This window comes from Eretmochelys imbricata, chromosome 17, assembly GCF_965152235.1.
Source record: "Eretmochelys imbricata isolate rEreImb1 chromosome 17, rEreImb1.hap1, whole genome shotgun sequence".
In the NCBI taxonomy this organism is placed as follows: Eukaryota; Metazoa; Chordata; order Testudines; family Cheloniidae; genus Eretmochelys; species Eretmochelys imbricata.
In genome coordinates, this window is record NC_135588.1 from 7,645,611 (window position 1) to 7,670,410 (window position 24,800).

The 24,800-nt window shown below is 42.4% G+C and overlaps 1 protein-coding gene across 1 annotated transcript; it reads left to right on the plus strand.

Annotated features, from left to right (window-relative positions):
- The first annotated feature begins 3,264 nt into the window (after positions 1 to 3,264).
- On the plus strand, positions 3,265 to 15,343 carry LHX1 (LIM homeobox 1). Its single transcript, XM_077836639.1, has 5 exons — positions 3,265 to 3,702; positions 7,178 to 7,404; positions 8,968 to 9,245; positions 12,611 to 12,776; positions 14,964 to 15,343. The coding sequence occupies exons 1-5, from the start codon at positions 3,533 to 3,535 to the stop codon at positions 15,341 to 15,343; spliced, it is 1,221 nt and encodes a 406-aa protein (XP_077692765.1). The 5' UTR covers positions 3,265 to 3,532.
- The last annotated feature ends 9,457 nt before the right edge of the window (positions 15,344 to 24,800 follow it).

The following is a 24,800-nucleotide window of genomic DNA, read 5'->3' on the forward strand; positions in this document are numbered from 1 at the left end:
GGCGGCTGGGAGAGAGAGCCCGGGCTCTTTGGGTCCCATCCGACAGACACGGGTGTGTGTTTCTGTGTGTGTCAGGCCAACTGAGCCGTGCCTGGCTTTAAAGCTCCAGTTCCCACAACGCTGGCAAAGGAGGAGGAGTTGGAGTGGGGTGGAGAGGTCTTCAGTTTGCAGTCCAAGCGCTGGGTCCTTGGGCTGCAGCCGGAGCTGAGAAATGGAGCAGCTGCCGGGGTTTAAACAAACAAATAAAGACAGGAGATCGGTATCGAAAAGGGGCTTTGTGCCCGCCTGGATCTGTTTGAGAGCCGCCCCTTATATACCTATGTTATCCCGCCACTGGCGCAGACTCCCAACTTCGTCTCCAGTGGTTTCCCCCTCAGGCTTTATTCGGTCTGTGTAGCTTAAACCAGAACGTTATCCCAACTGTTTGCTTCTCGGTGTGAACGTCCAATAGGCTTCAGCCATCCGGAGGGGAACAGAGTGGATGGAATTCGCTGCTGGGCGACAGGATGAGCAGAACTGGGGTTGATGTTTTTAATGATGAGGGAAAAATTGATATGAACTAAACTGAAGTGAGGCGCGTTAGGAATATGACGAAACCGTAACGTAGTTTCGCGAAAGGGAAGTCTTTAGCCCAGCTTTTAGTCCACTTTGATTCGAAGGGACAGCCGCTGAGCTAGCAGGGGATGAATCCGAGTTCTGAACTACAACTCAATCCGAAGTTAAAGTTGGAGTGTCCTCTTCGGATGCGTTTTACCACAAATTGCCTTCCTGCAAATAGCCCATATTTTTAAAACTTCCCTAAACGGAATGATGGACTATTAGAATTATTTTCAAGAAAAACACAGCGAGGTTTGGTTTAAATGGTTTTCTCCAGCCTTTAAACCGTTAACGTTTAAAAAAAAATAAAGGGATCGCCTTTCTTTGCTAATTAACATTCAGTCAAAACCGCTAGTTAGCAAGAAAAGAATTAAGAAGGGGAGGAGACTTTGTTACAGAAATGTATTTGGGAATCCGAGCAGGATACATTATAATAAAATTTATATTGGAAGAATTTGTTTTCTTCTAGGGGGACAGTTTTTCAATCATCAACAAGTTCAAACTTCATCAACTGCATGGTAAACCTTTCTCAAGACTTTACACATCAATTTCCAAATAAAGGCCATTTCTGACGCAGTTGCCATATATTTACATTATCCCCATACAATATTATCTCACAAGACAAACGTAAATGCAAAACCCAAAGAGAAACCAAATATTTTCCTAACTGATCAGTCATTAGCCAAATCCCTTTAAGGTAACATCGAATTAATTTTTATTTGCAAAGAGGTTCATTAAATAAACTGCGTTTATCATTTGATTCCAATTTTATATTACAAATGCTGGAAATTAATCATTTCGGAGTAGTTGATTTTTTAAAAAATATCCCAACATGAATATTAAAGAACATGAATAAATACATATACTCTGTTGAAAACCGGGAAAATATTAGTTTATATCGGATCTAAGGTATATGAGTTCTCTGTCCAGGTTTAAGCCTTCTGAAAACTCATAAAGCTCTGTCCATAAATTAAGGGGCACCTTAGTTCTTGTCCACCCAAAAGTTCATACAAAATATCCTTTTCTCTAGCAGAATGGAGTGTTCCATAAAGCCAATAAACAATATGATGTGGCTCAGACAGCAGGAGAGTTTTCACACTTTTCTTTTTCCTTTCCCAAAAGATGGGTCTTCGGGGGGGTTTTTTTCTGGTCATAAATAAAGCAAAATGTTCTAAACTGTGTTTACTCAAAGGCAATTACCGTCTGCTGTGTAAAAACTCAACCTTGCTTTCCTGAAAACTGTCTTCCATTTATTAGCCCCTAAACTTTCTTCTCTTTGCATGTCTTGTAAAGATTACTAATTTGTCCTTCTTTGAGTCAGTAAAATTATTAGCAAAGGTCATTACATTAAATCAGGACACTTGGCTGTAACCTCCTATCCATAAAGATGCCCTGCTCAACAACAACCATAACCAGACCCCAATATTTAAATTATATTTATACAGGCACAGTTCACCTCTTGAGCTAGAAAAAAATATATATTACCTACCAGTCAGTTTTATCACTCTCTCTGTGTGTCTCTCTGCTGGGCACACCTTGTGAGCTATCGCTCATAAACCACTACAGCCATTCCTGTTCCTTAGCCATCTCTTCCCCCAAAGTGCACTTCAGGTACCTTACCAAATAATCATTGAAAAAAAAAGAAAAGAAAATGTGGCCTTACCTAACAATTTTGACAATGGGTCGCTTCCTCTTATTCTCTATAAATGGGTCTCACTGTACCATCCCAGCTTGGGAAGGATGCTTAATGGGTTGCTGAGGTGGGAGGAGGGCAGCGGGACGGCGATTGGCTGGCCGCGGCCGTGACGTGGGAGGTCGGTGCATAAGGCTCTGGCTCCTAGGCTGCCGGGAACATGCAGTCCAGCGAGAAGCTGCCTGGAGCGGGGATCGGAGCCGCGCAGAGAGCGACAACCACACGCCAGACGGGAGAGAGAGGCTCGCCTCTTCAAAGACCTTTCTTTTTCTTAACCAGAGCCTCCGGCCCTGCAGACCCGCCTCTTCGTCCGCCGGTTGGAACACCTCGCCGAGCGCCGCGCAGAAGACTGTCAAGAGAGCAAAACAAAACAAAAAAAGCAAACAAACAAACAAAAAAAAAGCCAAAAGCCAAACAAACAAAAAGCCAACAACAACAAAACTAACCCACCACCGCCACCACAACAAAAAGCATGCAATGCACTGTTGTCTCTGCATGGACAAGGCTAGGAGTTTTGACTAGTGGACTAGACAAATAAACAGGGGTAGGTAAACCTGTCTTGCTGAAATATACAAGGGGGCGTTTGAACTTGTGTCAAGAAGACTGTAGCCACATCCAGCGAGAGGAGATACATCTGGCTGATTTATAGTATGAAAATATATCTGTCTATATAACAACAAGCATCTCCCCCCTCCCTCCCTCTCCGGGGCGGCATCCATGACAGATTAGGGCAATGAGACTAGGTTAGGATCCAAAGCTCCTTTTGATTATTTTATTTTTTTGTTCCTTCCTTTTGATTTCTCGTTGGGAAAAGCAGATGCACTTTGACTCCTGACTGCTCTACCTCAGACCTGAGAAAACTCATCGCATTTGTTTTTTAATTATTAATTATTATTATTATTATTTTGATGCGCGTTGATCTGTGTTATTGTTGGTTTTTTATTATTAATAATTATTATTTTATTGGCCGGGATTCTGCTGTTGTATTGAAAAGCTGGGCCGTCGGTGTTTTTGTTTTTGTTTCTTTTCTTTGGGGATTTGTGTACCCCTGCTAGGACATTTGAAAGAAGATTTTCTCCCTCCCTTTCCCCCTTTTGTTTCCCCCCTTTTCTCCTGCAAGGCTTTTAAAACACACACAAAAACCGACGCTGGTGTAATCTCTTCTTTTTTTAATTTTTTTTTTTTTTTTTTTGCTTGACATCTGGGAGCCAACCCCCCCCACTCTCAAAATAACCAAAGACAATGGTGCACTGTGCCGGCTGCAAACGGCCCATCTTGGACCGGTTTTTGTTGAATGTACTGGACAGGGCTTGGCATGTGAAGTGTGTTCAGTGCTGTGAATGTAAATGCAATTTGACAGAGAAATGCTTTTCCAGAGAAGGCAAGCTTTACTGCAAAAACGACTTCTTTCGGTAAGTACCGGACTCCCCCGCCGGAAGCCGTGGCTCACAATTCTCCTTTTTAACCCATTTTTTTAATAGGAGCGATGCTTTTTTATTATTATTATTATTATTTTTGTATTCCCCATCCTGGGCCTCTCCCCAGCGCGCACACACAAATATCCTTCAGCTCTCTTGCTCAAGGTGATGTCGTGGGAAGGGTGCAAAAGGAGGGAGGGCCTTTGGGTTTGTTGCAGTGTTACCCGGAGAGGGCGGGCATGAGTTTGCCTTGGCAAAGGGGAAATGTCCGAGGGAGAGGAGGAGAGAAAGGCGGCTGGGGTCACCTCTTCGGCTGTCCAGCGCCCCGGGGAGCGGAGAGGTTATCGCGGATCGTTGGCGTGTGTCCGTCAAGGGCCGGGCCCCTGGGCGCAGAGCAGGGAAAAAACTTCCGTTCCAAAGTTCGCTTTGAACTAGTGACTTCTTGGGTGCGCCTTAAAAGGCCTGATTCCTGAGAGACACCCCCCCCCCGCCTTGTATCTACCCCCGGTCCCCCTCTCCTCCCCCAGAAAATATAAGTAAGAGAAACGATCCAGCTGAGGTTTCTTTTGGGCCGTCTCTTTCTGTGCCCATTTCAAAGGCGGGGGCTGGTGAGAGTGGCAGGGACTAGAACTGGCTTCTTCCTCTGGGAAAAAAAAACACCCCAGTCTCTAGCGTGTAATGCCAGCCCAGTGGGTGCAGAGTCTGGTCTGGTTTAAATCAGCCACCAAAGGACGATTCTCTGCCGCAAGCCGGGTGCTCACCTCCCTCGGTTACACTTCAGAGAGAATTATAGGGTTTAGAAGATCTAGCCCCCCCCCCCCGCCCCCCTGCAGTTTCATAACATTTTACAACTTCCCAGAGAATTTGTTGTTGTTTATTTGGGGGGAAAGGGAGGTAATTCATATTATTTAGTCTACCTGCAAATGTTAGAATCACCAGACTATATTGTATTGTGATCCTAGACCCAACAGGAACGATTATCCAATGAAACATCCTCCCCCATCTTTAAAACAAATCTAAGAATTGCGTAGCCCCCATGTATTTAACAATATTTCCCTGGGGCTTACGAGGGGCATTAAAATGATCGTTGGCCAGAGGTGTACATCGTTATCCTTAAAATAAGATCATGTACGTGATCTCTCCCTTGCCCTACGTTGCCAGTCTTGGGGTGAAATCCTGGCCCTATGGAAATCAATGGGAGTTTGCCATTGAGTTCTTTGGAGCACTGGGAGTTGAAAGGCCCAGATAAAATGCAGTTTTCGCTGCTGCCAGGCAAAGTGCAAGTCTTTAAAAAAGTCCCTAAAATACGGAAGAGACAAGAATCTTCCCCGCGTTTTTCCCCGCCAACTGAAGTGCATTATATTGACGAAAAGCTAATATCACAAGCGCAGTTATTTGTATATTTGAGAGACTTTTTAAAAACAAATCACACTCTCTTCGGCTGGATTTAACTTTGATAATAAGAGGAAAAGGCAGCGCTCTGCTTTGGGAGTTTGATGCCCTCCTTATCAGTGAGGACGTTACTTAAACGATATTACAGGAAGAATGCAGTATCCGCCTCGATTACGATTTTTTTTAACAGCCACGCGATCTACAGTAGAAAGATCCACCCCCCCCCCCGTCCCTTAAAAGTTTGTCTGGAGAACCTTGTGCCCCTGTTTGCAGCCCCTGTGTATTCAGGATTGATCATTCAATAGGAAATAACACATTTGCTATCTGAGGCTCTCGGGCAAAGCTAGAACTGGGGGAAGTCTGCGTGGAGGCTGCCGCGTTAAAGCTGTCTGCGGTTTTTAGTCAATATGTGATAACTGGATTTGAATAATAAACGTGTTTCTCCAAGAGGAAGCTGCCTGTATACAAACAAATCCCCCTCTTACCCCACCCCCGACGCAGCAGATGTAACAATCCACATCCCACCCTGTATCCCTGTCAGAAAAACACTTCACAACCACCTCCCTTCCCCACCCCACCCCCCTCCAGCATCCACGGCTCTGGGATGAGAGCACCCCCCAAAACCGAGGTGATTATAGTGGATCCAGCTGCCTCACTGCAGAGAAGCAATACCAGGGTTTCAACTTCCCGGGTCTTGCCTGGGACAGTCCACACTGACTTGTTGGCGAGATAGAGCCCGGCCCACGGAAATTGACTCGCTCCGCAAAATTTGATTCTCTTGCAAAAATCTGCTAATTCTTTAGATTGTCCTTGGGGTCTTTTCCCCCCTTGTAAATTGTCCCCTCTATGGAAATGGAAAGGCCGGATCTCTCTCCCTTTGCGGAGAGCGTGTGCCTGGCTCTCACACAAACCTCTCGAGTAAATTTCCTTCCTTGTCTTGCTTATGTGTTATGAAATTAAATTGTATTTATTGATTTCAATATGCAGAAAAACAAAGGCTCTGGTTTATACTCGTTTGCATTCTCCTTTTCCCTCTGCCATTTCCGCATTGCCAAGGGATATTCAGCTAAGGCGGCCTTCCTTTTAAAAAATGGTTTAAAGTCCTCAAACCGAGTAAAGTGCAAATATTTGTCAGATCCGTGCGGCAGATCCCAACCACAGGATACGGGCTGCAAATATTTCTCGGGGCTGTGTTCTATTCAGTTAAAAACCTAGAGGAAGATTTATAGACCCCTGCTTTTAAAATAATGTAAATGGTCCTACGTGTATAAATGTTCATAGACAGGCCTGTAGGGCAAATGGCAACAACATTTATTACAATTACAGGGAAATAGGTTATTTTAAAACAAGCATTATATTTTCATCTGCACCAGGAGTTCAGGTGTATTGCAAAAGGCTAATATTGTACAACCAGGCTAAAATATATGAACCGGGTGTCTTTCTCCTCCCTCCCCCGAAGTTTTTAAGTGGTGACCGATCAAATGCAAGCACTGGCCTTCCAATGTGCCAAGCAATCCTACAGTCTTTATAGACCCAGCCCCTTCATCCAGGGCGCGCACACACAATGCAAGGCCCTTGACAAATTGATAATATATAAGAAACTCTGCTTAATGTTTATTAGAGCGTCGTTAATCAATGTGTCAAGGTTTAAAGGGGAAACTCTCCACAACCCAGCTCCAATGTTTTAATTAATCTTCCAGCAATATATCCTCTTCCCAAATCACTTCTTTTTTAACACATAATTCACGATCGAGATACAATATATATATAATGGAGGAAATTTTTCTGCATGGATCAACACTGCACTTTTATAGGAAAAAATGCTTTTTTAAAATGTTCGTTGAAGGCAATGGGGGGAGGGGCTGGGGTTATTCACTTATACAAGTTTAGCAGCTTTAACGAAATGTGGCCCTATTTCCTACTTCCTTTCCCCCCGAATAAAAAGAAAAAAATTAATTTCGAAATACTGCTAGTACAGTATTTATTTTTTAAATTCTGCTAGTACTAGACTCTTGCGGGTCACCCATATGACGCGCTGATCCTGGTGTTTGTTCTTCCACCCTTTCTCCCTTGCTAGGTGTTTTGGGACCAAGTGTGCCGGCTGCTCCCAGGGGATCTCCCCCAGTGACTTGGTCAGGAGGGCGAGGAGCAAAGTGTTCCACTTGAACTGTTTTACTTGTATGATGTGTAACAAACAGCTCTCCACCGGCGAGGAGCTCTATATTATCGACGAGAACAAGTTTGTCTGCAAAGAAGATTACCTAAATAACAGCCATACTGCCAAAGAGACCAGCCTGCACTCAGGTGAGGAGTCCTCTGCCAGTCACTCTCCAGCCAGGCTCCCAGCTGCCTGGCCAAAGGCTAAAATACAGCTTGGGTCTGCAAAGAGGGATGTCTGGCACTCGGGGCCTGATCCAAAGCCCACTGAGAGCTCCCATTGATTTCAGTGGGCATTGGATCTCTCTCGCACGTACACGTATACACACCATAGTATTTTAATCAACCTGAAGACTCCAGGGGACCTCTTTCTTATCCCTCTTTGTGTAAGGAAAGTTCTACAAAATTGCTTGCTTGTTCTCCCTTGTTATTTATATATATATATATATATAGGCAAGTAAAGATTTTGGGCCACCCCTCAGCAAGCTCAACTTTCCCATCTTATAATAGAAGCTAAATTGGGAGCAGGAAACCTTCCTGATTTGCAGATGCGTTGATAACTCAGTCACTTGGGTGCAGCTCTGAAATGCAACATATGCACATTGCAAGGGGAAGACGATCAGTAGTCATTTACCGTTTTTAATTGTATACTTACGTTTAATTTTTGAACGGTACATTTTTGCCATCAGAAATGACTGTCGGGTGCAGGCTGATAGTGCATTATAAACACAAATATTTGTTCAGACTATACATAGTCGGTTTCGTTTCCGTTTGTAATAACATGGGAGCCTTCTGAGTGGCGGATCTTGGGTGAGAGAAGTCTGCCCCTTTACATTCCGACTTTATAACCAGTCTCCCAAGCTAGTGTTGCACGCCCTTTCAGGTCTGATTAAATAGAAAAGGAGAACGTGATTGATGCCACTGGGCAATATTTTCAGAGCATGAATTTTGACTCCTACAGGAACGATTCTTGAGCAGTCTGTGAGGAACAGGGCAAACTATTTCAGGCAGTGTTATTGCCCAGCAACTGCCGTGCCCACTTGCAATCTGATACATGGTATATTGTACCGCTTGGAATTTTGCAACTGTTGCATTTGGAGTCCCTATAAGTAGAATCACGGCAGAGGAAGAGATGCGAGGTCTTGCAAGATATGAGGGCTGCTTTGCCGAAATCAATACTAAATATCAATTAGATAAACATTTGCAGCTGTGAAAGGCAGATTTAAAAGTTGAAATGTATTTTATTTTTATTTAATCTACCGGCACCCAATGCTCTGAAATACAATGAATGCATTTTTGACACCGAGGTAGGTTTTTAAAAAAGCTTTAGACAAGGTCAGATGAGTTGATTATAGTGATCTCTTCCGGCCTTCAAAATCTATGGATGTTGCATTTAAATTCATGCTCATTTTTATGGGGAAGTGGGTTATGATCTTCAAGTTTCCAGTAAAAACGAGTGCCCTAGGAAAGATCAGAGAAACCCATGCCCTTCCCCAAGCTGTAGGGAGTGGGGGGGGGGGGCGGGGGGAGCGGAAAGGGGGCTGGAGCTGGGGGAAAGTTCTGAAGGTTTTCCAGGTGCATGGGAAACTGTCTCAGCTCCACACGCCTGTGTTACAGCGTTTGCGATGTGTGGGGCTAGGGTGAAGGCAATGCTCAGCACAGCCGACGTGAGTGTGATTCCCCCCCACCACCCCTTTTCCTTTTGCCTAGCCACTACCGGCAGTGACCCCAGTCTGTCTCCGGATTCCCAAGATCCTTCCCAAGACGACGCGAAAGACTCGGAGAGTGCAAACGTGTCAGACAAGGAAGCTGGCAGCAACGAGAATGATGATCAGAACCTGGGGGCCAAGAGAAGGGGTCCCCGCACCACAATCAAAGCCAAACAGCTAGAGACACTGAAAGCAGCCTTCGCAGCTACCCCCAAACCCACCAGGCACATCAGGGAACAGCTGGCCCAAGAAACCGGGCTCAACATGCGAGTCATACAGGTACCAAAATCCAGTCCCAGCCTCAGCTACCTTGGGGCCAGTTTGTGTGTACAGCTGGCTTGCTTGTGTTTGGGAGGAGGGTTTTCCAGTCGGTTAATCGCCCCATCCAAAGCCCACTGAAAAGCTCCTGCTGACTTTGAGTCAGGCCCCTTGCGAGGGTCTCCAAACAAACCTCCAAAATACAATTCGTCTGGTTTCAAAGTTAAACTTTCAATGATGCACTTTCCAGTTCCGCACCATCTCAGTGAAAGGGGAGAGAAGGGACTGACTTGCCAAGCGAGTTAAAGAGTCGGGACTTATAATAATGCCTCTCCTGGCTTTATAATAAAGCCTCCAGAGAGGCAAGATACCCAGACCCCCGCTCACGCTGCGCAGTCCTTACTCCGTCCGCTGAAATCAACGGGGCCGCTTCTGGAGCAAATCTAGTGTGAGAATCTAGCCCCTAGCGACTCTGTGCACAGAATTGCAGGAGACCTATTTATCCCTCCCATAGCCATGGTAATAAAGGGAAAGCAAAGGCTTGTGTGTTTAGGATACTGGTCAGTTTCCAAAACAAAAGGAAGAAAAAACAAGGGAAATCAGCGTTCTAGTTGGGCATTTATATATATAATTGCAATGTAAGTTTTTGATCCTAATATATACAAACAGCTGCTTCATGTGGTCAGAGCCTGCTGTTTATTGAACTTCCTCCTGTGGGGCTGGGTTGAGAGATCCCTGAGAGGGTTAAAACCTTTCATGCATTTTGTACCCACCTTTCCTTTGGCTCCTTACATATACAGGAAACGTATAAAGCTTTGACTTTGTTCCAAAAAGGACCAGCAGTATTTGTACCGGGAAGGCATACAAAAAGTAGAAAACGGGGAAGCACCCAGAGGAAGTCTTTCTGCAGGAAAACAGAGAAAAGAGGGAAAGGAAAACGTACTGTAAGCCCGGGAGAAACGGCCAGGAAGAAATGAAGGAAAGGGAGTTGTCCAGAATATATTGTAATATTGACAGCGTGCCTCGAGCAGAGCAAATAATCCAGCCCAAATTTAAGGGTACCCGCTGGTTTTCAAGATGACCAGATCGAGGAATATTTAGCGTTATTCTGTCCAAGTTGTGGTTTTTTTGGTTTTTTTTTTTTAAACAAACCTACCATTTCTAGAGTGACCTTTTGGGCGGACCCTCTCAAACTGAAGAGAAATGTGAACTGCCATCGCTGCTAGAAATAGTCCTGGCCTTTCCTAGCCGTCCTGTTCCTACAGTGACCCGTGCACGTTACGGGGGATCAGCCCTGCAGCCTTCGCCCGGGCAAGACTCCCGCAACGCTCAAGGGAAGTTTTGCCTGCGTGAAAACTGCAGAGATTTGACTCCTAACACCGGGCTTTATTTAACAAAAACATGCAACCCTGCTTCTTGCAGAAAGTGCTAAAGAAGCTGCGAATGGTATCGAAATTAATAACCATAAATGTGAGGGGTTAATGGATAAATAAGAATGACAATGCGCTGGAATTATTAAAAGGTTTATAAACCCGCAGCGCTGGGGGTAATGGGGGGTTAAAGGACCATTAAGGCGAGGTTAGATTGGAGAGTCTCAGTGTGAGGATAATTAGGAGTAATCTTGTCAGGGTAATAAGAATTAACTCAATCATTCTTGACCTGCAGCTGGAGTGCTATAAGCAAAGAACCAAGGGCCTGATTTGAAATGTTCAATTCAACACTGACTGTACATTTGAGGACAGTTTAGAGATATATATATAGACACGTGTCTATATATATGTGTCTACACACAGAGAGCTGTGGGTGTATATGTTAATTAGCTTGTTTATAGATATGAATAAAGGGTGTATCTGTGTACATTATGTGTGTATATATATAATTATGTGAATTCATATACACACAATATACACTCTACATATGCATACACACAATAATGTACATACATACATTCAATGCTGTATGTATGTATGTGTAAATATAGTGTGTGTCTGTGTGTGTAGGGAGGGAGGTTTGTGTAAACTGAGTTGTATTGTTCATGGGAAATATATTTGCCATGTTGTTAAAATTGGAACAACAGAGGACCTGATCTTCAGTGAGTTTTGCCTGAATACAGATGACAGGACTGAGCCCCGGTATCCGCTGTTTTTCCCTTAAAAGAAGCGTAACCTCCGCCTTTGTTTGCCCTGAGCTGGGTTTCCCCGGCCCAGTATGTGAGACCGCGGGCGTTAATTAGTGACCCCGGGAGTTAAGGCGCTGAGGGCTTGGTTTTGGTTTTATTTAAAAGAAAAGCGCACCTCTTTATTTAAAACCCATTCTTAGAATCCCTCTGCGAGGCCAAAAGATTTATTATTATTTTATTTTTTTAAAAATCTTGCCGAAGCCCTTGGAGAAATTGCTCCCGGGGATTCCCAGAGGTTTTCATTTATTTATTTATTTATATTTAGCCTTTCCAGGCCATTTTTTAGGCGGCCCCGTCTTTATTTTGAGAATGAAAACCCACCCCCAGCTGACCCGGCCCCGCGCCGCGGGCCTTGGGCTGAAGCCAGGTCTCTCACTGTTGCCGGCTCTGGGACTCCCCCTCTCGCCTGGGCTGTTACAAAGCGGGAGTCAGTTCATTGTATTCTGGGTGTCGAAAATTCAAGTCAGAAAAGACGAGGCTTTCCCAGGGGTGGGGGCCAGAAAGCCCCTAAAAACCCGTCGCTGTCTGGAGCCTGTCTCCAGTGATATACAGGCTGTCACCGGCGCCCAGATGGGTTCACGCACTTTGCTATTCATCAGCCGCCTCTCCTGCCCCGGGGGCTCCGCGGAGGGTCCTAGGGGGGAAAGAGGTGCTGGCTCCTAATTCGGTTGCACCCCGGGATGGAGCCAGGCTTGACACCGGAGCGGAATGGGGGCAGAAAGAGCAAACAAACACGACAACTAACCCTAGGAAAGTGGGGGCTGAGCCGCCCAGAGGGAGTCAAAATCCTGCCTCCCTTTTCATAGACTAAAGGGACAGTTCCTGGCGGGGGGGAGTTTGAACCCTGGATAAAAATCTTTCCCTTTGTGAAGGACTGAGTGGGCCGGGTCCCGGGGTCTGTTCTGCAGGGGAGGGTAAAATATCTATCTGCGCCTCTGCCTTGGTGTGTCTGGGTTTTATGCAGGGCTGCATCTGTCTAAGGAAGGGCAGCCTGTGTGCCCGCGGGGAGAGGGGCTGTAAGAAGGGCAGTGCAGGGGCGCGGTACCGCTGTGGTGCGCGCACACACGTCCCTGGCTCTGTGTGGACGCGGCTAGGTGCGGGGTGGCTCGAGAGGCGGAGTGGCCAGCCCCGCTTGCAGGGGGGAAGGGGAGCTCAGCCCGGCCCAGGCGGTTCTTTCATCTCTCCCGTCTCCTTTTGCCGCTCCCAGGTGTGGTTCCAGAACCGGCGCTCCAAGGAGAGACGCATGAAGCAGCTGAGCGCGCTGGGGGCCCGCCGGCACGCCTTCTTCCGCAGCCCCCGCAGGATGAGGCCGCTGGTGGACCGGCTGGAGCCCGGGGAGCTCATCCCCAACGGGCCCTTCTCTTTCTATGGAGGTGGGTGAGAGCGCCGGGTAGAGAGGCGCCGCAGGTGAAGAGAAACAAAGGTCAGGCCAAGTTCCCCAGCCCCAACAGCTGGCACGGCTGGAAGGGGAAGAAATTTCTCCTAAGGGGGATCCCCCCCCCAACAACAAACCCAGCTACCCCCCAGGAACAGCGACAGGCAGGGATCCCCCCCCCCGCCCCCCAGCAGCTGCGCAGCATAGAAGCAAAAGATTTTTCTCTCCGTTTCACATGGGGGGAGGATTTCAGTACATGGGACAGGTGGGCAGATAGGTAGCTCCCATTAGGGAAGCACTAACCCGCTGGAGGGACACACAACCTGAAGGAGAGAATTTAAAAGACAGGAAGGAAAGCTGCTGAAAATGTCACCCCTCAGTTGAGAATGGCCCCTGCTCTCATTCGATGTTTTTTAGTAGTGGGGGGGGGGGATTTTTTCTCTGCCTGGGATTTGGGTATTCTTCTTAGGGGAGGTTTCTCTCCTTCAGGCCTGTTTTCATCTCCAGAAATCTTGCATAAATAATTGAGCACTCTGTGTGAATATTTATGGACTCCCTGCTTTCTAGAGCCAAGTTGAAATCTATTGGCAAAGTTTGGGGGAGGGCTTATTTGAGTGTGTTGCATGTTAGGAAGAGGAGGGGGAAGCATAGAAGGTCTAACATTTCTGGTTGGTGGAGGACTTATTTCCCAGATCCCTGTAAATACAAAAGAGGGGACTGGCTGTGAAATCAGGACTGATTATCAACCTCTGGCTGCCACTAATGAATCACTGGAAATAAAGACCCGAAGAGGGAAAGGGAAAGGCTACCTCTCTCTTCCTTGCCTTGACTGGTCCGTGGCTCTTCCTGAGATTTGTTTGATTATAAATTAGCTACTTTCGAGAGAATGTGTAGAAAGCCTTCCATTTCCACTCCAGCTGGAATTAGTGCGCAAAAGGGCGGTGAGGGAAATAAACAAACACTTTAGCCTCGCAAAACCAGTCCGGGGGAGGGGGAAATGAAGGGAAGGCCAGGGCACAAAAATGAAGAATGCAATCTAATGTAGTGAGCCAGAGCCTGTGTAGTCCCATCCTGCAGTCAGCTGGGCTCTGTGTAGAAATAAACTCTTTGATCCGTAGCATTTTCCTGAAGTGAGAATAAGGACCGGGCATAAAACAACAGAATCCGCCAGTATTGTTTTCAGAAGCCTTTTAAAAGAACGGCCATCTGGTTAATTTCACAGTCATTCACTGCTCATCCTTTCCCTTTTTGTCTTTATTTAAATCGGTGAAGCTTCCCCTACATTCCTTGGCCAAAGTAATTTGAGGTGGTGTGAAAGCTCCATCGTGAACAGGGCTGAGGGACATTTCAGTAGATCAAATGACAGACATTTAGGAAAGGTGCTATATGTGTTCTTTGGGCCCCGATCAACTGGGATGGGTCCCTCCGGCTCAAACAATTTGAACCAAGTCTTTCCAATGGACCAGGATGCAGAATATCATATCAGCTAAGCAGTATTGGCTTTTAAATTGAGTGCATTTATTTTTCTTTGTTTTTATCAAAACGGTGACTTTTTTAGAGAAAGGAGGGTGGAATTCCTTTGCAGACTTGCCAAAATTTGAAAAATGAAGCAGATCCCTGCTTGGGCAAAGTACATAATACCAGTGCACCCTAAAAACCCAAAATTCTTTTACTTACTGTGAGCTCTTTGGAGCAGGTGAGGTACTCTGTGTGTTTTAAGATGGTACAGCAGCTAGCCCAGTTGGGCACTGGGGAATGAAATACACTAACAGGCCAGCCTCTCCCTGAAGCTAAGCACCTGAACCTACATTCAGGGCCAGATTTTTCTAAGTGTTTAGCACCTCTCTAGGCACCTGAGTGAAGTGGCCAGATTGGCAAAAGTGTTCCGCTCCCATTGGGCTCAACTGGGAAGTAAGGGCTACTGGACGCCAAGCTACTTTATTTCAGTGTCTACCTGGGCGATGAGACATTAGGCTTTGCTTAGGTGCCTAACTGAGGGCCTGATTCAAAGCCCAACGAGCTCAATGGAAAGACTCCTGTTGATTTTAATTAGCTTTGGACCAGGTTAAGGCACCTAGTTTGCCTTTAGGCTATCTAGTTCTTTTATTGTTTTACACTTGGTTCCTTTGCATTATTCTCCCTCTCTCTCTCTCTCTCTCTCTCTCTCTCTCTCTTTGTCTGGTAGATTATCAGAGCGAGTATTATGGCCCTGGAAGCAATTATGATTTCTTCCCACAAGGACCCCCTTCATCTCAAGCTCAGACACCAGTCGATCTCCCCTTTGTGCCCTCTTCTGGGCCATCAGGAACTCCTCTGGGTGGACTGGATCACCCATTACCCGGACACCACCCTTCTAGTGAGGCTCAGCGCTTCACTGACATAATGTCGCACCCACCTGGAGACTCACCCAGCCCTGAGCCCAACCTTCCAGGTTCTTTGCACTCCATGTCTGCAGAAGTTTTTGGTCCAAGTCCTCCGTTTTCTTCAATATCCGTCAACGGTGGTGCTAATTATGGCAATCACTTGTCACATCCACCAGAAATGAATGAAGCCGCTGTGTGGTAGCTTTAAAACAAACTGGGTCTAAGTAAGTGATGATCTTCTAGTCTGCTTATGTTATGGTGTACAGAAATGAATAAATATAACATCTCTCTTGCCCTAAGACAATTTTACTTTGGGAATGAACTGAATCCAAATCACTCCAAGGCAAGCTTTGCTATAGACCGGGACAATCTTCATAATATGGTTGTAACAAACAAACAAAAAAGCGACATTTTTTGGTACCATTGAAAAGACACTGGTGAAGCTGTACAGTAAAGTGCTGCCCTGCTATAGGATGGCATAGGTTGAATACCCTGTTGGATGTCACCCTAAGAGCCACAATCCTTAGGAGCTTTTCGTTTAAAAAAAAAAAAGAACAAAAGAAAGGTCAAAGAAAGGGAGGGGGGAAGTGTGAAGAGCGCTAGTATTCCTGGTTAAGGATGGTTCTGGCATTATGAATTTGTTTGTTAATTTTGTCTCTCAGAAAGTTCAACAACAACAAACTCTTTTTAGCTTCAGAAACATGAGCCTGCTGACTATCAGGTGGGACTTTTTGTTTTTTAATTATTTTGCCAAAATAACAAATACTAAATGTAAAGCCCTCAGCATCAACTCTTCTACCTTCACAAAGCTACACACACAAAAAAATCCTCATAATAACAAAGGTCGCCAACCAGACCTCTAACTAAAAATGACTTGAAACAAACAAATAAAAAAAGTATTCTACCTTCACAAAAAAACCTAAACAAAAGACTCTACTGACCTAAAAACAGTCAACTGTTTACGTAGAATGTTAAATTCAGGAGTTCAATGTTTTACTAATAAATCCTGTTTTAGAACCTCTTGTTCAAAAGCAAAATATTTTGAGCAACCAACCAAAATATATCACTTTCTTTTCTGTAGATGTTATATGACAGATTGCAGGGCTTGTGGTTCACTGTGCTCGTTGTAAAAGGTGTTGTTTACAGAAGGCAAAGAAGAAGAAGAAGAAAAAAAAAACACATGAAAACCAGACAGTTGCCAAATAAAGTAATTATATAGCACAAATACTGTAAGGTGCTTTGCACCAGCAACCTGAGCAAGTGTTTTTTGTTTTTTATTTAAAGTGTTACAAGGTTAAACAAACAAACATCTTTGCTAATTTTTAGTCCTGTTGAACATTCATGGAATTGTTAATATGACTTATATAGACCCACACAGGTTTTATTTTTGTGTCTTTAAAAGAAAAGTCCAAAATATTTAAATTTTATGGTCAAATATGCAGTCAACAGCTGCTGCTTTTTTCTTTATATATTAAATTTCTCATATGTCTTTTATTGTTCTAATAAACCTAAGCTTGTGTGACCTCCAGTGCATATTAGACCATTCACTGTATGAAAGAAAACATGTTGGATAAAATTTGTGAGTTTTTAATAAAATTAGAAAATCTGATGTTTAGATAACTTGTGTTTCATTTGATGTTTTAAATAATTTTAAATGGGTCCTCTGAGTATAATAGCCCTGAAAAGATACATCCACTATACTCGTATTATATATATCTATTTTGCTTTGGTAGAAGTCTAAATCCTGTTGCCAATGAAAATAGATGTTGTTATCTGTAGTTTCATCCTCTCTTTGCACCTTAATTGATACAGTGCAAAAATATGTTCATCTTTTAATTAAATTACAGAATTGGAAACGTATCAAATTGTTTAACATATTAGTTCATTCTAGGTCTATGGTAAGATACAAAACGTGTCCAAGATGTTCATTTTTATGCATATACAAAACTGTATTGTGAATATGTCAAAACCCTGTAAATATATGGTGTAGGGTTGGTCCATTTTTAGCTCAATTTATTTTCCATAGGAAATCCTGCTTTCTAATTTGGTGGTCTGAAACATAACATAAACTGAATGTACAGCAAAAAAATGACAATAATTTTAATCCCCTTTTCAGAGCTGATATAAAGTTCATTGTTTTATAGCATTTGGTATGTTAGAAGTTGCACTGAATACATATTGCCCCAAACATTTTGAAAAGTTACAGATATAATATTTCAGTTGTAAATTATTACATTGTCTCAGTCTACAGTCCTTACTGAGGCAAAAATACTATTGATGGCTGAATAAGGAGTACAAGGTTGGGTCTAGGTTTGTTAAGCCACATAGTTAAAATGCTGTCCAAGTGCTCATTTAGTAGGGAGACGGGAGTGGAATTATATATATTCTCCATTCCTGAGTTTGGCTGTTTCTTTCTTTTGTTTTAAGTAGGCCCAGAAATTTTGCTCTTACCTACAGACTCCTGTATTGCCAGTTCTGTAGTCTTGATTATTTATCTCTTTGTGGTGAGGGGAAAAATCAGAATGCTTTAAAATTGCATGGTATGTAATTTTTTATTGGTGGTTTCACATTTTGTTGATGAACACCTAGGCTTATAGACCCAGCAGAGGGGGCATTTAGTTTAAGCAATACTTCAATTTAAACACAGAATGTCTTATAAATATAAACGATCTGCAAGGGATCTGTTAGCATTCTTTTTTTTAAAATCATGCTTCATTAAATGCAGGGGAGACTTTTTAAGCTCATCGGCTCTGTGTGTAACTCATTTCTTTATCTGCCTTATTGTTTTTATATCAGGTGCTTCTGATTTTTTGGTCCATTTTGCATTTATATAATGAAATCATGGGAGATCTGCTCATTACATATTTTGATTTAACTGGACTGATGCTCTTTATATCTACTACCATTTGCTATTAGGGGACTGGTCTACACTGTTGTTTTCTTGTTGTGTCAGTTATTTTACATGAAGAATTTCACCAATCAGGCATAATCTGTAGAATTTGTCCCAAGTGGTTCTCCCCCCCCCCCCCCCCTTTCTTTCTTGGAGTGAGTTACTTGTCCAGTGTATTAAGTATTTTTTTTTTTATGTAGCACACAGGTAGAAATGTGATGTAACTCAGATTTAGGTCATACTGGGCCAGAGGAAAGCCTGAGTTTACTGGACCCAATCCTGCAGTCCTTATTTCAGACAAAGCTGCTGATTCGAGTGGCATAAGTTTTGCCTGACTACGGGCACTATCCACAAGGCTGTGAGAACTCTGGCTCTGATCCATCAAAGCACTTTAGCACATGCTTAATTTTAAGCACTTGAGTAGTCCCAGGCATAAAGTTAAGCACACACCTAAGCGCTTTGTTGGATCAGAGCCAGAGTGCTCAGCTCTAGAGTTCTGGACTCTGATTAACAAGGTAGATACTTAGGAAGGGCCTAATCCTGTGTTGTTTGCACGGTCAAAACTCCTATTGAAATCGCTGGGATATTGGACCCTATACAAGCCCTTGCTTACATGTGCAGTTCTATTGAGGGGCAGTACTCCTGAGTAAGGGTTTTCAGGGTAAGACCCTCTGAGTACGTGTGTTTGTGTGAATATTTTATATATGCGTGTGTGTATGTGTTATATATAACCACACATATGTGCGTGAAGATGCACACAATGGACTTTCAGGCCTGTTTTAAAAAAATATCCTCTTTTGATCTCTCCTTGCTTAACCATTACTGGTTCTGGTGGCCTTCCAGGAGAGTGTCTGTGTTTCTACTACTTTGCCGTAGAAAGGGCAGACGGATGACGCAAGACTGTGTCCAGGCCTAGATCTGTGCACCAAACTTGCACTGACATATTGGCGTTTGACATACAGATCGAGAGCAGTATGTAGCCTTTATGTTATGGCAGTGTAAGGATTGCTCAGCATTTGAATGCGTAAGACTAAGGACTTGTGCAAATGCTTCACAGCAATGTATTATTTACTAGAAAAAAGTGTGTGAAAACAAGGAACGCACTATTTATAGTAAACCAATTTTAATAGAACAAGATGTTTCTATCGACTAATCAAAGTGATCCTAAAACTAGTGTGTGTCTCCAGCATTCAAATAACAACTCTTCAGTCACAAATTATGGACCCTATTCTCCCTCACTATCATTGCTGGAAACTCCCATTGATGGCAGTAGCAGCTTCCTTTCTTCGTTAGTAATTTCCATTATCTATTTACTCAGGCCAATGCTTGAGGGAGTGTTGGGGGATTTGTAAAGATCTGTATCCTAAGGTGAAGATGTACCTAAATTATGATTTGTAGATAATTATGTATATTATTTTAATATATGTATGTGTGCCCAGATCCTGAGTGATAGGCACATGATACAAATCTATAAATAAATACAATTTAAGAATATGATTGGTGATTTACATACTTTTACCATTCAACGAAGGGTCCAAAACTGCAATCCTTACTCAAGCAAAAATCCCCTTGGCTTTTCTGGGATTTTTCCCTGAGCAGAAATTATTTAATTAGGCCTCAGTTGCTTTAATAATGGTATTTATAAGAAACTGGTGTTTCCCTTTCAGTTATCAGCCTTGTAAACAGCTATGTATAAGACTTCACATATATTTAAGCTTCGCCAAGGCATGCCCATTTCTTCACCTAGACAACTGTTAAACTGAGAGAGGACAAAGTCATCAAAGGGTTACATCACCGGTGAAATTAAATGTACTAGGGACAAAAGGAATCAGTTTAGAAAAGTCTTGTACACCATCACTCTGTCACTGTAGTTGGATAGCCAGAAATACTTACTACAACAGTACTCTCAAAGCTCCAACTAAAATGAAAGAGGCTGTTTAAAAAAGGCTTTCAGTTCACAATGATTACCACCCCTTGTTAGCTTTCTCCTTTGCGTGGTGTTTTGTGGACAGATACTTACTTGGCATTTTTCTTCAAACCCAGTTGTAAAATATATCCGTGGTCATGGCATCACTAATTTTTCAAATAAGGTCAAATACAAATTTTAATGATAAACTGTGGACCAGGTCCACAAAGTTAGGGCCCTTAAGGTCCAGTAGATCCTTCACTGATAAAAATGGGAGCTTTGTAAAAAGATTGAGGGTAGACAGTGTCCTTTATGTAGGAACTGAATTTTCAGTTAGTAAAGTCACAGTTCCATTCGGCATCACAGAATAGGGAAAGGGGAAAAAAAAGGCCAGGCTTTTTTAGGACTAACAATTTTTCTGTACTTTGCCACTTGTGCATGTTATCACCTGATTTGGTTCCCACAGCTGTCTTAACTGTGCAAAATAGCTGCACAGTTGTGCACCTAAAACAACAGAATCTGTGTCTTAGACTGTTGTCATCGGGCTCTATAAGTAAGACCGCAGTGGGATGAATGGGGTGACTCGCTTCTTCTGAAGTTCTTGTTTCAGGCTGTCTGCAGATTCTGGAAAATAGTTCTGCACTAGTTACTCTCTGTTCAATGTTTGGAAGGTTTTCTTTGTGGCTCTAAGAACTAGTAACTTCCTTTTTTCTTGTTTTTTTTTATGAAAGCTTGCACTCTGCAGAATCTGAATCGGGGGGATGGGGAGGGCGGACCTGATAAATACATCAGGCAGAATGGATTCGTATATTTCTCACCTAATAATAAAGTGTTGAGAATTGCCATTGACTGACACACACACAGCTGCCATGACATCACTGGGTCTTCCATGTGTGGCCCTATGACTCCCATCCAGCAAAGCACTTAACCATGTGCTTTAATTTAAACAAATGAATAGCCGGATTGAATTCCGTGGGATGACTCATGCTTAAATATTTTTCTGAACTGATGCCTCTGCCAAGAGAGGGCTAAGCGTCTGACACTAGATCAAGACCATCCTGGACAAATGTATTTTGTACATAGAAAATAAATGTTGCACTCTTATGTTCCCCTGAAATTGTAGAGTGTATATATATATGTGTTTTGGTCTGTGTGTCAGAGATGCCCTTGGTCAAGAATATACTTTACTGTCTCGTATAAATTATTCTCCTAATCTTTACAGTGCCGCTCTGTGTTTTTATAATTCCTGTATATCAGTAGCATCTTTAAACCCTACATGGATTTAAAATGTGTTTAAATATATTGTAAATTCAAGAACGTACAATAAGGCTGGGATTTCCAAGGAGAGTTGGACACTTAGCTCTTTCAGGCACTTTTGATAATCCCTCCCCAAATAAATAAAAGCAGATGAAAGAAGTCATTGAATAAATTTTGCCTTAATGTCTTTACTAGATCTGGAGAAAAAAATTTAATTGGTTGTTGCAGTGAATTTTGAATAATTTTTTTTTTAACTGAAAACAAAAGTTTTTGGGTTTCCTCTTACCCTCCTCTCCTTTCCCCTACCCCCCTTCCTTTTCCAGTGGAAAAAAAATTGTTGCTGGAAACAATTTTTAGTTGCAAAAAAATTGTCCCATAAAAATGAAATATTTCAACTAATTTTTTGTTGTTGGGGGGGGGGGGGGAATGCCATTTTCCATTGCAAAATGTTTAGGGCCATATACTGCCTCCATGTATGAGTCGAATTCTGCCCTTGATGATGCAATTCAGTTTACTTCAGTGGATCCAACTCTGATGCATGTAACTGCCATTGATATCTATGGGAATTCTGCCACAGACTGATGCATGTAGTCTGCAGCCCAACTTGTAACCACCGTTCTAGCTCACAAAGGTAAGAAACGAATGCTGAGTGATATTGAACACTGAAATGTTAAGTGGATGATCAGCACATTGTTTAGTATACATGTTTGGATTGTTTTACATTTCTATATGCATTTCCTTGATTTTGCATTTATAAAAAAGAAACACTTAAAAATAAAAGCAATGTATTATTATTAGTTGTATGTCTTTATACAGTACCCAAAGTGTGCTATGCTCTTTCGTAGATTTGCCAAGGCTGACCTGTAATCTGAGAGTCTTCCAAATGCCAAAAAGCCATCTATGTATGTCATAGGAACAAGGGAAAATATGAATGAGAGAACTGAGAAGATGATATTTTTATAGTACATTCTTCCCACAGCACACCTGTACATCTGTTACACATTTAGATCAATATTTTTATTTTAGCAAATAAGCATCTAGATCTACAGTAACATTAAAGGGGAAATATTAAAGGAACCATGTTAACTAGTTTTGGGATTCATGTTTCCAAGTTTGTGAAGAGAAAGAAGGCTTTACGATACCTGGTATGAATATAAATGCTTTCAGGATTGTGTTAAAAATTAAATGAAAAAATATTTGTATTATGATTTATTTATTATACAAACATTGTTTTGCATGATTATGAATCTAAACAGCAGCAGCAGCAGCAACATGGCTTTAGGGCATGTGATCCAGAAACTGAAACAGACTAGTCTGTCTCTGTCTGTTTTAATTATCCAAGCTGAGTGAAATGCAAAAAGGAAACAAACAGAATAAATTGGAAGAAGGAAATTGGATTTCTGAAATATTTTAACAATCTCTGGTGTTTTAATAGTCGGGATTTTTTGTTCGGTTTTGGTTTATCTTGACGGGGTACCTTTAACAAAGATTCTAAATGACTAGCCGCTGCACATTTTGGCCCCAGTCCGACACAGCTCTCAAACATGTGACTAACTTTAAGGATATGACTCGTCCCAGTGGGTCTGAGTCTCCATTGTCCTGTACGTTGTGCTGCCATGTATACCAATGCAAAGTGAGGGCAAAGCTACCACTCGCTGAGTGGTATTTTTCTAATGTTCTACACCCACTTTGCTCTAGTGTAAATGGTTGCACAAGGTGCAGGGCATCAGAGAATTAGGCCTGTTGGCTTCAATAGGATTACTCATATGTGTGAAGTTGTACATGATCTTAAATGCCTTGTTGGATCAAAAGGGACTTTATGCAGAACAACAGGCCTATTAATCTCAATGGGTGAAATCCTGCCCCATTGAAGTCAATGACAAAAATCCCAGTGACTTCAGTGGGGCGAGGATTTCACCCAATAGGACTAGAATAAATCAAACAGAATTTGGCTTATGGTGCATTCACCATGGGTAAAATGATAGATTGGGAGCATTTTGTGTAACCATCCCTAAAAGCCCCCTTTTCAGATACGAGTATTTTGTATTTATGAGGTTAGGGCAGCGAACTCCCATCCTACCATTGGTACTATTTGGGGGTTTGGAAATGTAATTATGTATGGTATATTGGCAGTAGACCCCTGGATGGCTGAGTGTGTGTGTGTGTGTATGTGTGTGTGTGTATATACACACACACACACACACACACACACACACAAGTACCTATTTCTGCTATTTAATTTTTGATAAATTATATACATATTTGTTATTTCTTTATATTAAATATATGCATGCTCCTCCCTTACTTTAATAATATAGGCTTGTATTCTAGAACCAAAATGCCTGTTAAACCTAATAATAATAATAAAAATCCAGAACAAGCAGCCACAGGAGGCACTGTCTGTGTCCACAGTTTTATAATATCAGGCTTTAAGAACAAATAAGGTAAGGAACCTTAATTGTGTATTGCAGCAAAAGCAAATACAAGAAATATACAATGTAGCGTTTTATAGCCATCTTTTCATAGCCTCAAAATGTAATTTACAAAACAAAATTTGCATCCTTATGTTTTTCTATTCCGTCCTCAAAGCTGAAAAAAGCATTTAAACCCTACGTTGTGTAAAATCCAGGGGTTTGATATATAATAAACATGGGCATTAGAATGAAAGGTTATATATGTAATACAAATATTATACAATTTTAATTTTGTATGCTGTTCTTTGTATATATCACAATACTTTACAGGGAGTCTTTCTGGGAACTATTTTGAGAGCTTGTCCCAGTAACGTAGGATTTGGGGATTTTTAGTCTTTCCTCATAATGGTGTTTTACAGGGTTCTCCAAAGTCTCATTGGAAGTTGATAGCTGAGCAATAAGCTGCCTAGGCTGCTGAAGGAAATGGTAATTAATGATATTCCTCTGCCCTCTGTAGGACAACTGGCTGCACTGAACTCTTCTGCTTCAGGGGGAATAATACCGGATCATGGAGTAAAGCAACAAACGCATGACACCTTGGTTGCTGCCTGGCACGGACGTTTCTGCATTCTAATTAGAAATAACGTCTGGATTAATTTTATAGCATTTAAAAGCAGATAAGCAGTGGGGAGAATTTTTGTTGATTGGAAGAAGGAGGGGATGAGAGAGAATCATGCTGAATTTTTCTCTTAGCTGGAAGTGGATCTGCTTTTGGATCGGCGTTTGTAACTTGAACCTACCATCGTAAGGGACAGAATCCAAACACAGAATGTGAATAAACTTAAATTTGGGGACACCCAGATTTCAGCCCTCTACATTTTTAATATTTTGGGTTCTAAGGAGAATCATTATAGACATGAAGTGTAGATCCTGATCTGGAATTCTGGTTTGAGGTTTTGTAAGGGTCTGCCTGTGCACACCCCAGTGCAAGATAGGGAATATATATTAAAAAAAAACAACAAAAAACACCCAAAAGATGACCCTAGAATATGGAATACAAATAGTAAGAAAATAATTTATGTGATCCCATATATTAAGCAGCTTTTTTTTTTTTTACAAAAATAAAAAAGTGTAGTGTTGATTTCCTTAATTATTTAAAATGTTTACAGTAATAATGAGCACTTTTACATAA